This window comes from Macaca nemestrina, chromosome 20 (assembly GCF_043159975.1).
Source record: "Macaca nemestrina isolate mMacNem1 chromosome 20, mMacNem.hap1, whole genome shotgun sequence".
Lineage (NCBI taxonomy): Eukaryota > Metazoa > Chordata > Mammalia > Primates > Cercopithecidae > Macaca > Macaca nemestrina.
The window spans coordinates 16125195-16141592 of NC_092144.1; the positions used below are offsets into that span (position 1 = coordinate 16125195).

The window sequence follows — 16398 nt, forward strand, 5'->3', positions numbered from 1 at the left end:
AACCCCCATGGAAATGCGGGGTTCCAGAAGACAGAGCCATGTCCACACAGCTTTATCCATGACAACAAAAGCACCACTGTTGGTAAAGGACATAGATAGAAGGGGAGCCCTGCATGTGTGGGGCGGGGTTACATGGGGACTCGGTACCTTCTGCTACATTTCATTAAATTTCACCTAACACTGCTCTAAAAAGTTTTTTTTTTTTTTTTTGAGACGGAGTCTCGCTCTGTCGCCCAGGCTGGAGTGCAGTGGCCGGATCTCAGCTCACTGCAAGCTCCGCCTCCCGGGTTCGGGCCATTCTCCTGCCTCAGCCTCCTGAGTAGCTGGGACTACAGGCGCCCGCCACCTCGCCCGGCTAGGTTTTTGTATGTTTTAGTAGAGACGGGGTTTCACCGGGTTAGCCAGGATGGTCTCGATCTCCTGACCTAGTGATCCGCCCGTCTCGGCCTCTCAAAGTGCTGGGATTACAGGCTTGAGCCACCGCGCCCGGCCAAAAGTTTTTTTAAAAAAAGCAATTTGACCCAAAGTCAGTCTCAGGAGGCCAGGGGATGGGGGACAGAACGGGCCGGAGCGGGAACCTGCAGGGACGGGTGAGGGCTGAGGTCTCAGGAATGTGTCTGCACCTCGGTGGTTTCCCTTCTCTTCTTCCCTTCTGGGGACCTTGGCAATCTGGGCTGGCTCCTGGGTCCCGCCTACGTTTCAGACTCTGCCCCACCTTGAAGTTGGCCAGTCCCTTCTCTCTGTGGCTCCAGGAGTGGAGCCTCAGCCCTTGGTAGGGGGGAGCAAACAAACTCTGATTTGGGGCCCCAGAGAGGAAGCTCTGGGAATCCAGGGGTTGGACAGGCTGGACCCCAAGCACTGCTTCCACCATGGCTGCCTGTGTGACCCTGGGAGTGACTTTCAGTCCTGGTGAGACAGGATCACGGCACCTGCCTCTCAGGCCATTCAACTGGGTTAATATCCCTGCCCAGCCAGGGAATGAGAGGAGGTGGCACCATGTTTGCTGGTGCCCATGTGTTTTTTTTTGTTTTGTATTGTTTTTGTGTTTTTTTTTTTTTTGAGATTGAGTTTCACTCTTGTTTCCCAGGTGGAGTGTAATGCTGCGATCTCAGCTCACTGCAACCTCCATTTCCTGGGTTCAAGCAATTCTCCTGTCTCAGCTCCCTGAGTAGCTGGGATTACAGGCACACACCAGCACACCCCACTAATTTTTGTATTTTTAGTAGAGACAGGGTTTCATCAAATTGGTCAGGCTGGTCTTGAACTCCTGACCTCAGGTGATCCGCCTGCCTCGGCCTCCCAAAGTGCTGGGATTACAGGCATGAGCCACCGCACCCAGCCTGCCTATGTGGCTTCTAACTTGTTCCCTGACCCCGACCTTTTGCTGGGGGCAGTGAAGGCAGGAGACAGTGGAGGCTACAACCAGGAGCTTCTGGGAACCTGAGGGGTTGGAGGACAACGAAATCCAGGACACGCCACTGACTTGCGCCTGTTCGCCAGTTTTTCCCCATTTAAAAAAGTTATTTTAAGGGCCAGATACAGTGGTTTACACCTGTAATCCCAGCACTTTGGGAGGCCGAGGCAGGCGGATCACTTGAGGCCAGAAGTACGAGGTGGTGAAACCCCACCTCTACTACAAATATAAATATTAGCCAGGTGTGGTGGCACGCACCTGTAATCCCAGCTACTTGGGAGACTGAGGCAGGAGAATCGCTTGAACCCTGGCGGTGGAGGTTGCAGTGAGCTGAGACCATGTCACTGCACTCCAGCCTGAGCAACAGAGCGAGCCTCTGTCTCCAAAAAAAAAAAAAGTTATTTGAATTATGGTCAAATACACATAATACCATATTTATCTTAATGATTTTTTTTTTTTTTTTTGAGACGGAGTCTTGCTCTGTCGCCGAGACTGGAGTGCAGTGGCCGGATCTCGGCTCACTGCAAGCTCCGCCTCCCGGGTTTACGCCATTCTCCTGCCTCAGCCTCCTGTGTAGCTGGGACTACAGGCACCCGCCACCTTGCCCGGCTATTTTTTTGTATTTTTTACTAGAGACGGGGTTTCACCGGGTTAGCCAGGATGGTCTCGATCTCCTGACCTCGTGATCCGCCCGTCTCGGCCTCCCAAAGTGCTGGGATTACAGGCTTGAGCCACCGCGCCCGGCCTATCTTAATGATTTTTAAGTGTTCAGTTCAGTGACAGTAAGTACATTCACATTGTCACCATCTATCTTCAGAACTCTTTTTTTCTTGGAGACACAGTCTTGCTCTGTCACCGAGGCTAGAGGGCAGTGGCGCAGTCTCTGCTTGCCGCAACCTCTGCCTCCCAGGCTCAAGCGATCCTTGAACCTCAGCCTCTCGAGGAGCAGGGACCACAGGTGTATACCACCACACTCGGCTAATTTTTATATTTTTTGTAGAGATTGGGGGGGGGGTCTCACTTTGTTGCCTAGGCTGATCTCGAACCCCTGACCTCAAGTGATCCACCTGCCTTGGCCTCCCAAAGTGCAGGGATTACAGGCATGAGCCACCTCACCCAGCCCAGAACTCTTTCATCTTGCAAAACTGAAATACTGTGGCTTTAAGCACTCACTCCCTAATACCCCTCCCCCAGCCCCTGGCACCCCACCATTCTACTTCCTGTCTCTATGGAGGTGACCACTCCAGGGACCTCCCATGAGTGGAATGACTCAGCATTTGTCTTTCCGTCACTGGCTTATATCACTCAGCATAATGTCCTCAAGGTTCATCCACAATGTAGCATATGTCAGAATTCCCTTACTTTCTAAGGCTGCCCTTTTTTTTTTCAGAGTTTCACTCTGTCCTCCCTGGTGGGAGTGCAGTGGCGCAATCACAGCTCACTGCAGCCTCGACCTCCTGGGTTCAAGCGATCTTCCGAACTCATTTTTTGATTTTTTGTAGAGACAAAGTTTCACTATGTTGCCCAGGCCGGTCTTGAATTCCTGAGCTCAAGCAATCCTTCTACCTTGGCCTCCCAAAGCACTGGAATTACAGGCGTGAGCCGCTGTGCCGGCCTAAGGCTATCTGCCTTTTTTGTTTTGTTTTCTTTTCTTTTCTTTTTTTGAGACGGAGTCTCGCTCTGTCGCCCAGGCTGGAGTGCAGTGGTGCGATCTTGGCTCACTGCAAGCTCTGCCTCCGGGGTTCACGCCATTCTCCTGCCTCAGCCTCCCAAGTAGCTGGGACTACAGGCGCCCGCCACCATGCCCCGCTAATTTTTTTTTTTTTTGTATTTTTAGTAGAGATGGAGTTTCACTCTCAATCTCCTGACCTCATGCTCCACCTGCCTCGGCCTCCCGAAGTGCTGGGATTACAGGCTTGAGCCACCACGCCCGGCCTGGCTGTCTACCCTTTTAAAGAAAATAAGTTTTTGGCCAGGTGCAGTGGCTCACGCCTGTAATCCCAGCACTTCGGGAGGCTGAGATGGGTGGATCACCTGAGGTCAGGAGTTCGAAACCTGCCTGGCCAACATGATGAAACCCCATTTCTACTAAAAATGCAAAAATCAGCCGGGCATGGTGGCGGGCACCTGTAATCCCAGCTGCTCGGGAGGCTGAAGGAGGAGAATCGCTTGAATCCAGGAAGCAGGGGTTGCAGTGAGCCAAAATAGCACCATTGCACCTTCAGCCTGGGCAACAAGAGGGAACCTCCATCTCTAAATAAATAAATAAATAAATAAATAAATAAATAAATAAATTTTGGCCAGGCGTGGTGGCTCATGCCTGTGATCCTAGCACTTCGGGAGTCTGAGGCAGGTGGATCACCTGAGGTCAGGAATTCGAGACCAGCCTGGCCAACATGATGAAACCCCGTCTCTACTAAAAATACAAAAAGATTAGCCAGGCATAGTGGCAGACGCCTGTAATCCCAGCTACTGGGGAGGCTGAGGCAGGAGAATTGCTCAAATCCAGGAAGCAGAGGTTGCAGTGAGCTGAGATTGCACCATTGCACTGCAGCCTGGGCGACAGATCGAGACTCCATCTTAAAAAAAAAAAAAAAAAGTTTTTATGGAAAGTAACACAGTGTACAGAAAATTCCAACAGTACAAGACAGACACATGGTTTCCTCTTCTCCAAAGCTGTCGCGCCCAGCATCCTCTGGGAAGTACCTGGGCCGTCCCGGTACAGCTTGTGCCTGACGGGGCAATGTCATCGTCACCTTTGCTTGCTGGGGTTCCCCCGACAGCCCGTGCTGCCACCGTGTTGTTCCCGGGATGGGGCTGTTGGCGGGCACCTCCCTGCTCTGCACTGCTGTGTGGATATCCTCCCAAGGACATCTTCCTGTGCGTGTGTCTGGCAGAAATTCCCAGACATGGAACCCTGGAGTCTAAGGGCATGTGCGTCACTTTTTTTTTTTTTTTTTTTTTTTTGAGACAGAGGTTCACTCTCGTAGCCCAGGCTGGAGTGCAGTGGCGCAATCTTGGCTCACTGCAACCTCCGCCTCCCATGTTCAAGTGATTCTCCTGCCTCAGCCTCCCGAGTAGCTGGGATTACAGGCATATGCCACCACACCTGGCTAATTTTGTATATTTACTAGAGATGAGGTTTCTCCATGTTGGTCAGGCTGGTCTCGAACTCCTGACCTCAGGTGATCCGCCTGCCTCGGCCTCCCAAATGCTGGAATTACAGGTGTGAGCCACTGTGCCTGAGTTTTTTTTTTTTTTTTTTGAGTTGGAGTCTCACTCTGTTGCCCAGGCTGGAGTGCCAGTAGTGTGATCTCAGCTCACTGCAACCTCTGCGTCCTGGGTTCAAGCGATTCTCCCGCCTCAGCCTCCTGAGGAGCTAGGACTATAGGCGTGCGCCACCATGCCTGGCTAATTTTTGTATTTTTAGTAGAAACAGGTTTTCACCATGTTGGCCAGGATGGTCTCGATCTCTTGACCTCGTGATCCGCCCACCTCGGCCTCCCAAACTGCTAGGATTACAGGCGTGAGCCATTGCGCCCGGCCATGCATCACTATTTTGATGCATCATCTCCAAACCACCCTGCCCCAGCATCGCCGAACTACCGGTGTGGCCAGCCTCCCTATACAGCTTCCCGCTCTGCTCACAGGGAAGACGATGGAGGGAGGAGCCTAGGCGTGGGTTTCCTGCGTGTGGAAGGTGTCCTCAGACACCTCTTTCCCCAAGTCATTGACGTGAAGCTGATTTTGTCATCGGTGGCTGTGGAAACTGCCCAGAAACAGGAGCAAGGTCTCTGAGACCCTGTCCCGGCTAGATTTTCTCTGGGCTTCGGTGTCTCCTCCTAGAGCTGGGTGTTGACTCTGTCCAGGACTCTGCTCAGTCACTTCCTGGCTGGTCCCCAAGTGCTCAAGTGCGTGATGAGATTAGGGCTTCCCCAGGCAGGAAACGGCCACATTGGACCCCTCCCTCCCCAATCCCTAGTTCCTTTTATCTTCCCCAACCCTGGCCCCCAACTAGTCCCTCCTGCTCCCAGACCCCCCCAACCCCTGTCCCCTATCCCCTGTAGCCCAGCCCTGAGCACACTGGGGCCAGAACCACCTATACTGGACTCCCCCAGGGCACGACAGGTTGAGGCCTCTCTGAGGCAGGGAGGGACATTGAGGGGCTTTGTGCAGGAGAGGGAAGGGGTACCCCCTGAGCTTCAGTTTCTTCATCTGCACGACGAGCCCCCATCTGATGGTGCCCAGGAGTGGGGATGTGCTGGAGTTAGAGGAGGGAGGCCTCCCTGGAGGCCGGCTCAGGGACCCTCCAACCTGACCACCTCACTCAGGGTCCCCTGTCACTGCACCTGGGGCCCCAGGCTGTGGTGGGCCAGGACAGGAGCAGAGGTGCTTCAAGAACCAAGGCTGGGGCCAGGCACAGTGGCTCATGCCTGTAATTCCAACACTGGGAGGCCGAGGCAGGTGGAATGCCTGAGGTCAGGAGTTCGAGACTAACCTGGCCAACACGGTGAAACCCCATCTCTACTAAAAATACAAAAATTAGCCGGGCGTGGTGGTACGCACCTGTAGTCCCAGCTACATGGGAGGCTGAGGCAGGAGCATCGCTTGAACCCAGGAGGCACAGTTTGCAGTGAGCCTAGATCGAGCCACTGCACTCTAACCTGGGCGACAGAGTAAGACTCATCAAAAAAAAAAAAAAAAAGAAAAACAACAAAAAAACAAGGATGGGGCTGGGCCCAGTGGCCCATGCTTGTCATCTCAGCACTTCGGGAGGCCGAGGTGGACAGATCACCTGAGGTCAGGAGTTCGAGACCAGCCTGGCCAACATGGCGAAACCCCGTCTCTAATAAAAATACAAAAGTTAGCTGGGCTTGGTGGCAGATGCCTGTAGTCCCCGCTACTCAGGAGGCTGAGGTGGGAGAATTGCTTGAACCCACGAGGTGGAGGTTACAGTGAGCCAAGAGTTTGCCACTGCACTCCAGCCTGGGTGACAGAGCGAGACTCGTCACCTCCCAGAGTGCAAGAGCAAGGGTCCCCTCAGAACCCCAGAGCAGCACGAGCCCAGCGTCAGGGACTCTGGCTGAACCTTGAGAGCGCTTCAGCTATCCTCGGCTGACCACACACTCACAAGGGCAGCCCTGTATGAGTGCCTTGCTTCGCTCTTGCCCAGGGAGCACACGGGCAGCTGTAGGGGAGACAGCCATGCCGGGGACAGCACCTGCCAAGAACGGCGGGAACTTCAGGGTATGTGGCTCGCCTGCTGTGACCTCTGACCTCTGACCCAGGGAAGGTGTGTGGCTCACCTGCTGTGACCTCTGACCTCTGACCCAGGGAAGCAGGACAGGGCTTTTTTTTTTTTTTTTTTTTGAGACGGAGTTTCACTCTTGTTGCCCCGGCTGGAGTGCAATGGCACGATCTTGGCTCACCACAACCTCCGTCTCCCTACTTCAAGCAATTCTCCTGCCTCAGCCTCCAGAGTAGCTGGGATTACAGGCATATGCCACCAGGCCCGGCTAATTTTGCATGTTTAGTAGAGATGGGGTTTCTCCATGTTGGTCAGGCCGGTCTCAAACTCCCAACCTCAGGTGATTTGCCTGCCGTGGCCTCCCAAAGCGCTGGGATTATAGGCGTGAGCCACTGCGCCCAGCCTAGCAGGGCTCTTCTTATCCTGCTCACCAGAGGTAGGAAGTGGGGGCGTGACTTCAGGAAGGGCCCAGAGCCCTTGATGGGCGTGGGGATTGGGATGAGGACAGGGCTGTCATGAGAACAGTGGCTGCAGATGTGACCAGCTGGTAGGAAGTGGCCACTTGAGTCACAGATGCTTCCTGGGCTGGCCAGGGACTGGGGGTGCTGGCTGCAGCTGGGACCCCTTTTGTATCTTGCTAGCCTGGCACCTGGGTGCCCGGGAGGCGCCACGGCTGGACACAGCGAGCTGGGGCACCCCGGCCTCCATAACCCACACTCCAGTCCTCCCACGGGCTGGCTGGCGAGCGGCCCTGGTGAGTCTGCGGGGGCAGGGGCGGCCTTCCCGGTTTATCTCCCCTGGCATGATCTGCTCATCCGCTCAGGCTCCAGAAGCTAGGGCTCAGGGTCCGGCAAAGCAGGAAGCCTGAGGCCACAGCCCAAAGCAGCCTGAGTGCAGTCATGTGGGGGCGACTGCTCCTGTGGCCCCTGGTGCTGGGGTTCATCCTGTCTGGCGGCACCCAGACCCCCAGCGTCTATGACGAGGGTGGGAGCACCGGAGGCGGCGATGGTGAGTGGTTCTGGCCTTAGGGTGCAGAGATGGGCTTACACAAGTGATGGAGTTGGGGGCCCAGAGCTGGGGAGAGGGGAGGCTGGGAAGTTGGGGCTTCAGCCCAGCCCACTCTGCATCCCGTCCCTGACCCCACAGGGCCGGGCTATTCCCTTGAGTGTCATGTCTAGCTGTTTCCCACTAGGGCAGATCCCAGGCTCTGAGCACCTCCCTCCCTGCTGCTTCTTGTCACCCGCCGAGGCGGGGACTGACCAACGTCCCCTCTCTCCCACAGACAGCACGCCTTCAATCCTGCCGGCCCCCCGCGGCTACCCAGGCCAAGTCTGTGCTAATGACAGTGACATCCTAGAGCTCCCGGACAGCTCACGGGCGCTGCTTCTGGGCTGGGTGCCTACCAGGCTGGTGCCCGCCCTCTATGGGCTGGTCCTGGCGGTGGGGCTGCCGGCCAACGGGCTGGCCCTGTGGGTACTGGCCACGCGGGCACCTCGGCTGCCCTCCACCATGCTGCTGATGAACCTGGCGGCCGCTGACCTCCTGCTGGCCCTGGCGCTGCCCCCGCGGGTCGCCTACCACCTGCGTGGCCAGCGCTGGCCCTTCGGGGAGGCCGCCTGCCGCCTGGCCACGGCCGCACTCTACGGTCACATGTATGGCTCGGTGCTGCTGCTGGCTGCCATCAGTCTGGACCGCTACCTGGCCCTGGTGCACCCGCTGCGGGCCCGCACCCTGCGTGGCCGGCGCCTGGCCCTTGGACTCTGCGTGGCTGCCTGGCTCATGGCAGCCGCCCTGGCACTGCCCCTGACACTGCAGCGGCAGACCTTCAGGCTGGCGCGCTCCGATCGCGTGCTCTGCCATGATGCGCTGCCCCTGGACGCACAGGCCTCCCACTGGCAACCGGCCTTCACCTGCCTGGCGCTGCTGGGCTGTTTCCTGCCCCTGCTGGCCATGCTGCTGTGCTATGGGGCCACCCTGCGCACGCTGGCGGCCAGCGGCCGGCGCTATGGCCACGCGCTGAGGCTGACTGCGGTGGTGCTGGCCTCCGCCGTGGCCTTCTTCGTGCCCAGCAACCTGCTGCTGCTGCTGCATTATTCGGACCCGAGCCCCAGCGCCTGGGGCAACCTCTACGGCACCTACGTGCCTAGCCTGGCACTGAGTACCCTCAACAGCTGCGTGGATCCCTTCGTCTACTACTACGTGTCGGCCGAGTTCAGGGACAAGGTGCGGGCAGGGCTCTTCCGACGGTCGCCGGGGGACACCGTGGCCTCCAAGGCCTCTGCGGAAGGGGGCAGCCAGGGCATGGGCACCCACTCCTCTTTGCTCCGGTGACGCAAAGTGGGGAAGGCCGTACTGGGTCGAACAGAGTCCCTTCCCCTACTTCATGTCCTTCTCGGGACCTCAGAATGTGACTTTATTTGGAAATAGGATCATTACAACTGTCACTAGTGGAGGTCACTTTGGAGAAGGGTGGGCCTTACATCCAGTGTGGGTGGTGTCCTCATAAGATAAGGAGAAGCCAGGCCTGGTGGCTCGTGCCTGAAATCCCAGCACTTTGGGGGCCAAGGCGGATGGATCACTTGAGCCCAGGGGTTCAACACCAACCTGAGCAACATGGTAAAACTCTCTCTCTACCAAAAATACGAAAATTAGCTGGGCATGGTGGCGGGTGCCTGTAATCCTAGCTACTCAGGAGGCTGAAGCAGGAGGATCACTTGAACCCGGGAGGCAGAGGTTGCAGCGAGCCGAGAATGCACCACTGGGCTCCAACCTGCGTGACAGAGTGAGACGCTGTCTCTAAATTAATTAATCAATTTAATTCAATTTTTAAAAGACGAAAAGAGATGGCCAGGTGTGGTGCCTCACGCCTATAATCTCAGCATTCTGGGAGGCCAAGATGGGAGGACTGCTTGAGGCCAGGAGTTTGGGACCAGCCTGGGCCACACAGAGGGATCCCAACTCTACAAAAAAAAAATTTTTTTTTTTAAACGAACCAGGCATTGCGGCACGCGCCTATAGTCCCAGCCACTCAAGAGGCACAGGCGGGAGGATCACTTGAGCCTGGGAGGTTGTGGTCGCTGTCAGCTATGATTGTACCACTGCACTCCAGCCTGGGCAACAGAGCAATACCTTGTCTCAAAAATAAACTAAAATTAAAAAAAGAAGATGAGAGACAGCTGGGTGCAGTGGCTCACACCTGCAATCCCAGCACTTTGGGAGGCCAAGTTGGGCAGATCACCTGAGGCCAGGAGTTCAAGACCAGCCTGGCCAACACAGTGAAACCCCATCTCTACCAAAAATACAAAAATTAGCCAGGCGTGGTGGTGGGCACCTGTAGTCCCAGCTACTGGGGAGGCTGAGGCAGGAGAATCACTTAAACCTGGGAGGCAGAGGTTGTGGTCAGCTGAGATGGTGCCACTGCACTCCAGCCTGGGCAAAAGAGGGACTCTGTCCACCCCCCCACCACCCCCCCACCAAAAAAAAAAAAGAGAAGAGGACACAGAGACATACAGAGAAGAAAGCCATGTGGCGACAGAGGCAGAGATGGGAGTGGTACGGATGGACACAAACTAAGGGATGCCAAGACGCCAAGTGCAGCCAGCAGCCACCAGCAGCCATGAGACAGGCCTGGGACAGGCTCTCCCTCACAGCCTCCGGAGGGAACCAGCCCTGCGCCACCTTGACCTTGGACTCTGGCCTGCAGAACTGTGAGATAATAAACTCCTGTTGTTTTAAGCTGCCTGGTGCGTGGTGCTTTGTCAGGGCAGCCCAGGAAACTGAAACAGGATCAAACGCTGCTTCCTGGGCCCTGGCAGCCTCTCTGGCTCGGCTTTCTACACTGGATGCAGCCCACGACACGCTGGTGTCTGAGATGGGGCTGGGGCTGGGGCTGCGTTCCCCAGAGACTCACTGCAAGTTCCTGCCCAGGAGGCTCAGGGCACCCCATCCCCAGTGCCCAACGCTGGGGCCCCACCAGGCCCAGAGCCTGGTTGGCCATTCTCATGCCCACCAGCTTCTGGCTTTGGGATTTCTCTTCAGCAACCAGAATAGCACCCCCAACTCTGCTCCCCAAAACCCATCGCTAGCATGGCTCAGACTCCTGCTGTCCCCTGGCTGCTGGGGACCCTCGCTTTTCCTCCTCCCACCTGCAGGCTGATCCTTCTTTTCACTTTCTGTCAATGTCACCAGGGACAAGGTGGGACAATGGGGGTGGGGGTGGACAGTGTGTGCTGGGGGGTTTGGGTATGGCAGACCTTGAACTCCCCTCTGCCAGGATGTTGGCAGCCGGCTGTAAGCCTTGCACGGGACAGGCCACAAGGGGCCATACCAGTGTCTACGGAGGACACAGCTGGTGTGCGGGGAAGGGGAGAAGCCTCAGCACCTGGTGCACACACACACACACACACAGACACCGCTGCTCACTCCACAGAGTGGCACGGGGCAGTTTCAAAGACCACTGGGGCATGAACTACAGGGGCAAGGCAGAGGGTTGGGGGGCCACTGTTGGGCTCCTCATCGGGTCTATGTCTCTGATCAGTCCAACTTTGGGCAGCCCTGGGCTGGGGGTGTCAGGTGCCTGGGACACACACATGCACACACACACACACGCACACACAAAGTTCACGTGCAACCCAGAACATGTAAGATCAGTGATGTGTATTCATGTCAATATCCTCGAGTGATCATTTACTAGAGTTTTCTGAGTTGTTAACCACAGGCACAAGCTGGGTGTGTGGGTATGAGCGGTCCCCAGGACCAAGCTGTGGTCCTACAACTCCATGTGGTTGTAGGATTATCTCAGGGTGCAGGTGTTTGACATCCATAAACCCTCCTCCCCACCACTTTGAAAGGCTGGGCTGTAGATGAAGACATGGGGGCCCAGGAGCCCTGGCCCGTGGGCCCCCACCACCCAGCCACTACGTCTCCAAGGGGCCAGGGTCTGGCCCCATCTGTGGAACGGGCTGGCGCTCTGGGTGCTGTGTTCTAGGTTCCCGCTGACTGCAGGAGGCCGAGGCCTGGCCATGACCCTGGAGATGAGGTTTTATCTTACAACATCCTCTACAGCAAGTGGGCACCGGGCCTCAGGCTGAGGAAGGAGTCAAGGGGCCTGTCCTTTGTAGGGTGATGGGGGCCAGGGGTGGGGAACTCACAGGCCAGGGCAGCCTCAGACCTTGACCTCTCAGGCAGCGAGGGGCCTCCGTGCTGGCAGAGACCAGGGCTAGGCAGTGTTGGCTGAAATAAATACCACCCCGGAGAAGATGGGCAAATGCAGACATAAGCAGGTGCCAGGGGTCACAAAAGGGAATCAAAGTCTGCTGGTGCTGGTGGCAGGCAGCTGGTCGGGCCCCCCAAGGCAGGCAGGTTCTGGACCTGGGGGCCCTGGGAGTGGGCTGGTCCTCTGGGCACGGGGACATCAGGAACTCACAGTGAGGAAGCACCGGGGTCACCCAGCCCGGGCAGCCGGAAGCTGAAAGTGCATTTGCTGAGAGTCACCTGCTTCCCCGCAGGGCCTTGTGATGTGAGCCCGAGGTCCCCTGGGGCGAAGGCAGAGGGTTCGAGAGCTGGGACAGACTTAGGGCAATTCGGGGTCCTGGGTGCCCCAAAGGGAGGCCAGGGCTTTGTGTTTCAGAGAAAGGCGGCCTGTTCCGTTTTGAAGTTGCCCATAGGTTGGATGTTTTGCTAATTTAGTCCACACTGTGTTTGCTCAGAAAGAAGCTTTTGGCCACACAAGTGCTTTCTGGGAACGTTTCTTCTCCCGCGAACAGAATGTCAGGCTGTGGGAGCCGCCGTGGCCCCAGGAAAATGATGCCCAGCTCCAAGGCTGGGGGATTGGGGTGCTTGGAGTTCCAGCTGTAGCTAGGAAGTCGGGGGGTCTCCCAAGGGACCTCCAGTTGTGCCCCCTGCACCACTCTGGTGACTGCTGAGCCCACACCTGGGCCCCGAGTCCCATCCTAGGGACGGGCAGATCTCTGCCATTCTGCTCCTTGGGTTCATTTAGAGGCAGGTGTCACCTGGGCCGAGGTCTGCCCACCCACCAGGCAGAGTCACAGGCGGATAGGGACAGGATGCAGCCAGATAGTGTCGTCCTGCTCTGAGCAGGGCAGCCGTCAGGAAGAGAAGCCGCTCTGACTGGCCAGGAGAGAAGGAGAAAGATTCCTATGAGACTGCCAGGACTTTGGGATGGGACCCCACACCCATTTCCTGAACCCACCTCCACAGCGCTCAGGCCGGCTGCCACCTCCTCATTTAGATGGCAGAACCCCAACTAGGAGGGGGATACATGGCCCAGGCCTGGCACTGCACAACTCTGCCTCCTTGCCCCAGTGGACTACGGTGATGGGCTCTGGGTGTTCACGTGCGGTAAGAGGGTAACAGCTGGTGTCAGACCACCAACCAAATCAAAAAGTTACCCATAGAACACTACCCAGCAATGCAAAACTCCAGGCCGGGCACAGTGGCTCATGCCTGTAATCCCAAAGCTTTGGGAGGCTGAGATGGGAGGATAGCTTGAGCCCAGGAGTTTGAGGCAGCAGTGCACAATGATCACGTCTGTGAACAGCCATGGCACTCCAGCTTGGGCAACATACAGAGACACCATCTCTACAACACACACACACACATACATACACACGCACACACACACAAATTAGCTGGACGTGGTGGTGTGTGCCTGTGGTCCCAGCTACTTGGGAGGCTGAAGCAAGAGGATCGCTTGAGCTCAGGAGATTGAGGCTGCAGTGAGCCATGACCATGCCACTATACTCCAGCCTGGGCAATACAGTGAGACCTCGTTTCAAAAATAAAAAGAATAGGCCGGGCACAGTGGCTCATGCCTGCAATACCAGCGTTTTGTGAGGCAAAGGCGAGTGGATCACCTGAGGCCAGGAATTCAAGACCAGCCTGGCCAACATGGTGAAACCCTGCCTCTACTAAAAATACAAAAAAATTAGCTGGGCATGGTGGTGGGCCCCTGTAATCCCAGCTACTGGGGAGGCTGAGGCAGGAGAATCGCTTGAACCTGGGAGGCAGAGATTGCAGTGAGCCCAGATTGAGGCATTGCACTCCAGCCTGGGCGACAGAGTAATACTTCATCTCAAAAAAAATAAAAGAATGAACTATGGATACACGAAACACCACAGGTGAACACAAGGGAATCATGCTCCAAAGATTATCCGCTCTGATTCCACTTACCTGGCATTCTCGAAATGACAAAATTACAGACGCGGAGGGGGAAAATGGCTTAGTGGTTGCAGGTGTTGAGGGGAGAGGTGAAGTTATGGAAGAGCAGCTGGAAGGATTCTGTGCAAATGGGATGTTTGCTGACTATGGTTGAGATTACACAAATCTGCCCATGAGGAAACCACACGCTGCTAACTACAGGCTAAGCTTCCCTAGTCCAAAAATCCTAAATCTGAAATGTTCCAAAATCCAAATCTTTTTGAGCAGCAACTTGACGTGCTCAAAGGCAATGCGCATAGGAGCATTTCAGATTTTTAGAGTAGGGATGCTGCTATATCATGCAAGCATTCTGAAATCTGAAAAAATCTGAAATCCAAAACACTTCTGGTCCCAAGCATTTCGGATAAGGGATCCTTGACACGTATGCGCGCGCGCACACACACACACACACACACACACACACACACACACAAATGCACAGCTGTTCGCTGGTGGGTGTTGCGTGGGCCAGGGTGGAGGGAGGATATATGTCCCACTCTGTCCCCAGGAACTCTGAGCCTCTGACCCTTTGAGTCACTCCCACTGCCCGTGGGGGGTCGGGGCAGGTGGTGGAGGGAGGTTGGTAGGGGAGGGAGGTTGGGAGATACTGAGCCTATGTCTCTGATCTCTGGGGTGGGCCCAGCTCTCACCTGTCCTCCACCTCCCCTTCGGGCTCAGGGTCTGAGTCCACCACCTCCAGGCCAGCTCCACTCAGCTTCAGGTCCTGCTGCAAATGCCCCGGGGCCACAGAAGCCAGGTCATCCCCGTAGGTGGAGGACACTGAGGCCAGCAGCGGCTGTTCTGGAAGGAAGGGGGCCTCAGTCGGGAGGGCGTGGCCGGGAGGGGACCCAAGGGCCGAGGGGAGGAGTTCCGTGGCCCAGAGCAGCAGCGATGGGGGTCCCCAAGGCTAGGCAAGGGCTAGGGTCCTCACCGAGGGCACAGCAGCTGGGAGGCGCGGGTTCCAGAGGCGCGGCCCGGCGGCAGGCTGCCTCCCGAAGGCGGCAGGCGCTGGCGTAGACCACCCCGTCGGAGCCGCACACTGGGTCTCCCTGGGCGCCGCAGCCGTGGTCGCAGCCGCATCGCGTGATCGCCGCCTCCTCCTCAGGGGCCACCCCAGGGCCCGATTCGCCGGGGGACCAGCCTGGGGAACGACGCAGGTTCGACAGGGCACGGAGGACCCCCACCCTGCACCTTGCCCGCACCCCTACAGAGCCTGGGGGTCGGGGAGACGTCCCTGGGGCCCGGGCCCACTCCCCCCGCGGTGGGTCTTGGGGCGCGACAGTTAATGGGAGGTCCTGAGCCCTGGTCTCATGGAATTTCACGCAGGTATTTGCCTAATACTTACAAAAACAGAAACAGATTTTTTAAAAGCGGTTGTCTGGGCCGCCCTGTAACAACAACCCTTGTCCCCGCCGCGCCTCCTCCGCACTGACTACACCCACCCCAAACCCACCTCTTCGGCACTGACGGCTCCCACCCTCAACCCCGGCCCCTCGGTCCTGACCACACTCTTTAACACCCCCTCCGCACTGACCACACCCACCCTCAACTCCGCCCCCCGCACTGACCACACCCACCCTCAACTCCGCCCCCCGCACTGACCACACCCACCCTCAACTCCGCCCCCGCACTGACCACACCCACCCTCAACTCCGCCCCCCGCACTGACCACACCCACCCCCAACTCCGCCCCCCGCGCTAACCACACCCGCCCCCTCCTCACTCACCTCCCCATCCCCGCTCGGCCCCGCCCTCACCACACTGACCACCCTCAACCCACTGGGCCCAGTCCCCACCACAGTGACCACACCCTCACTGGCTTGGCCCTGCCCCCAGTATACTGACCATTCCCCAGCCACGCCCCTGCACACTGACCGCTCCTCCAGCCCCGCCTCCCCCGTGTAGGCAGAGCGCCCGCCCACCCCTGTGCTGCGTCCTCCTGACTTTATGCTGGCCCCTCCTCTGCCACGCACCCAGGGGAGCCCTCCCCGGCGCCCGCGGGTGGGAGTCCGGGTGTGGCAGGCCGCGGTGGGGGGCGGCAGTGGCTCCGCGCACTCACCCGGGCCCCGGGCAGGGGCGCGCTCCACCTCGTTGCACGCGGGTCCGGCGCACAGTTCCTGGGCGAGTGGGCTGTGCGCGCTGACGTTGTAGAAGCGAGTGGCCTCGAAGGCTGCGGGACAAGGGTGGCGGGTGACCTAGTGCAGGCGCGACGTATCAGGGGTCGGGCCGGGGGTGCGGGCGCGCGGGCCTACCGGGCTCGTAGTAGTCGTACACGGAGACTGGCAGCGCCGACGTCCTGCCCACCACGCACTCCCGGAGCGCACGGAACCGCACACACGTCAGGCACCGGCTGGGGATCTGCGATGCAGTGGCGGGCGCAGGCTCGACCCGGGCCAGTAGGCCTGGGGCGCTGAGCTTGGGCCCAGAACTGGCTGATTTCAGGGATACCCAGGACTCGTGAAACACAGAAGAAACGTGATCCCATTTTCTTTTTTTCTTTTTCCTTTTTTTTCCTCCT

The 16398-nt window shown here is 57.5% G+C and overlaps 2 protein-coding genes across 6 annotated transcripts in view; one reads left to right on the forward strand and one right to left on the reverse strand.

The window, feature by feature from the left end:
• Positions 1–7192: 7192 nt before the first annotated feature.
• On the forward strand, positions 7193–10154 carry LOC105492149 (F2R like thrombin or trypsin receptor 3). Its single transcript, XM_011759280.3, has 2 exons — positions 7193–7670; positions 7945–10154. The coding sequence occupies exons 1-2, from the start codon at positions 7562–7564 to the stop codon at positions 8991–8993; spliced, it is 1158 nt and encodes a 385-aa protein (XP_011757582.2). The 5' UTR covers positions 7193–7561; the 3' UTR covers positions 8994–10154.
• Positions 10155–11303: 1149 nt separating this feature from the next.
• Positions 11304–16398, reverse strand: part of LOC105492066 (C3 and PZP like alpha-2-macroglobulin domain containing 8) — a 118947-nt gene continuing 113852 nt past the window's right edge. For 2 of the 5 annotated variants that reach the window (XM_071087639.1, XM_071087638.1), the window contains 5 exons: positions 16133–16238; positions 15940–16050; positions 14812–15021; positions 14531–14681; positions 11686–12787 (listed from right to left, as the gene is read on the reverse strand). In XM_071087639.1, the coding sequence (XP_070943740.1) occupies positions 12670–12787; positions 14531–14681; positions 14812–15021; positions 15940–16050; positions 16133–16238 (696 nt within the window). In that variant the 3' untranslated portion in view covers positions 11686–12669. Of the gene's footprint in view, positions 12792–14530; positions 14682–14811; positions 15022–15939; positions 16051–16132; positions 16239–16398 lie in introns of all 5 variants that reach the window. The other 3 variants (XM_011759046.3, XM_011758969.3, XR_011617850.1) reach the window with 3 other exon arrangements.

Excerpts from the sequence above, each read along its gene's own strand:
- LOC105492149 (XM_011759280.3), top strand. The coding sequence starts at position 7,562 with ATGTGGGGGCGACTGCTCCTGTGGCCCCTGGTGCTGGGGTTCATCCTG. Across the intron at positions 7,671-7,944 it reads GAGCACCGGAGGCGGCGATG|ACAGCACGCCTTCAATCCTG; the intron begins GTGAGTGGTTCT and ends TCTCTCCCACAG.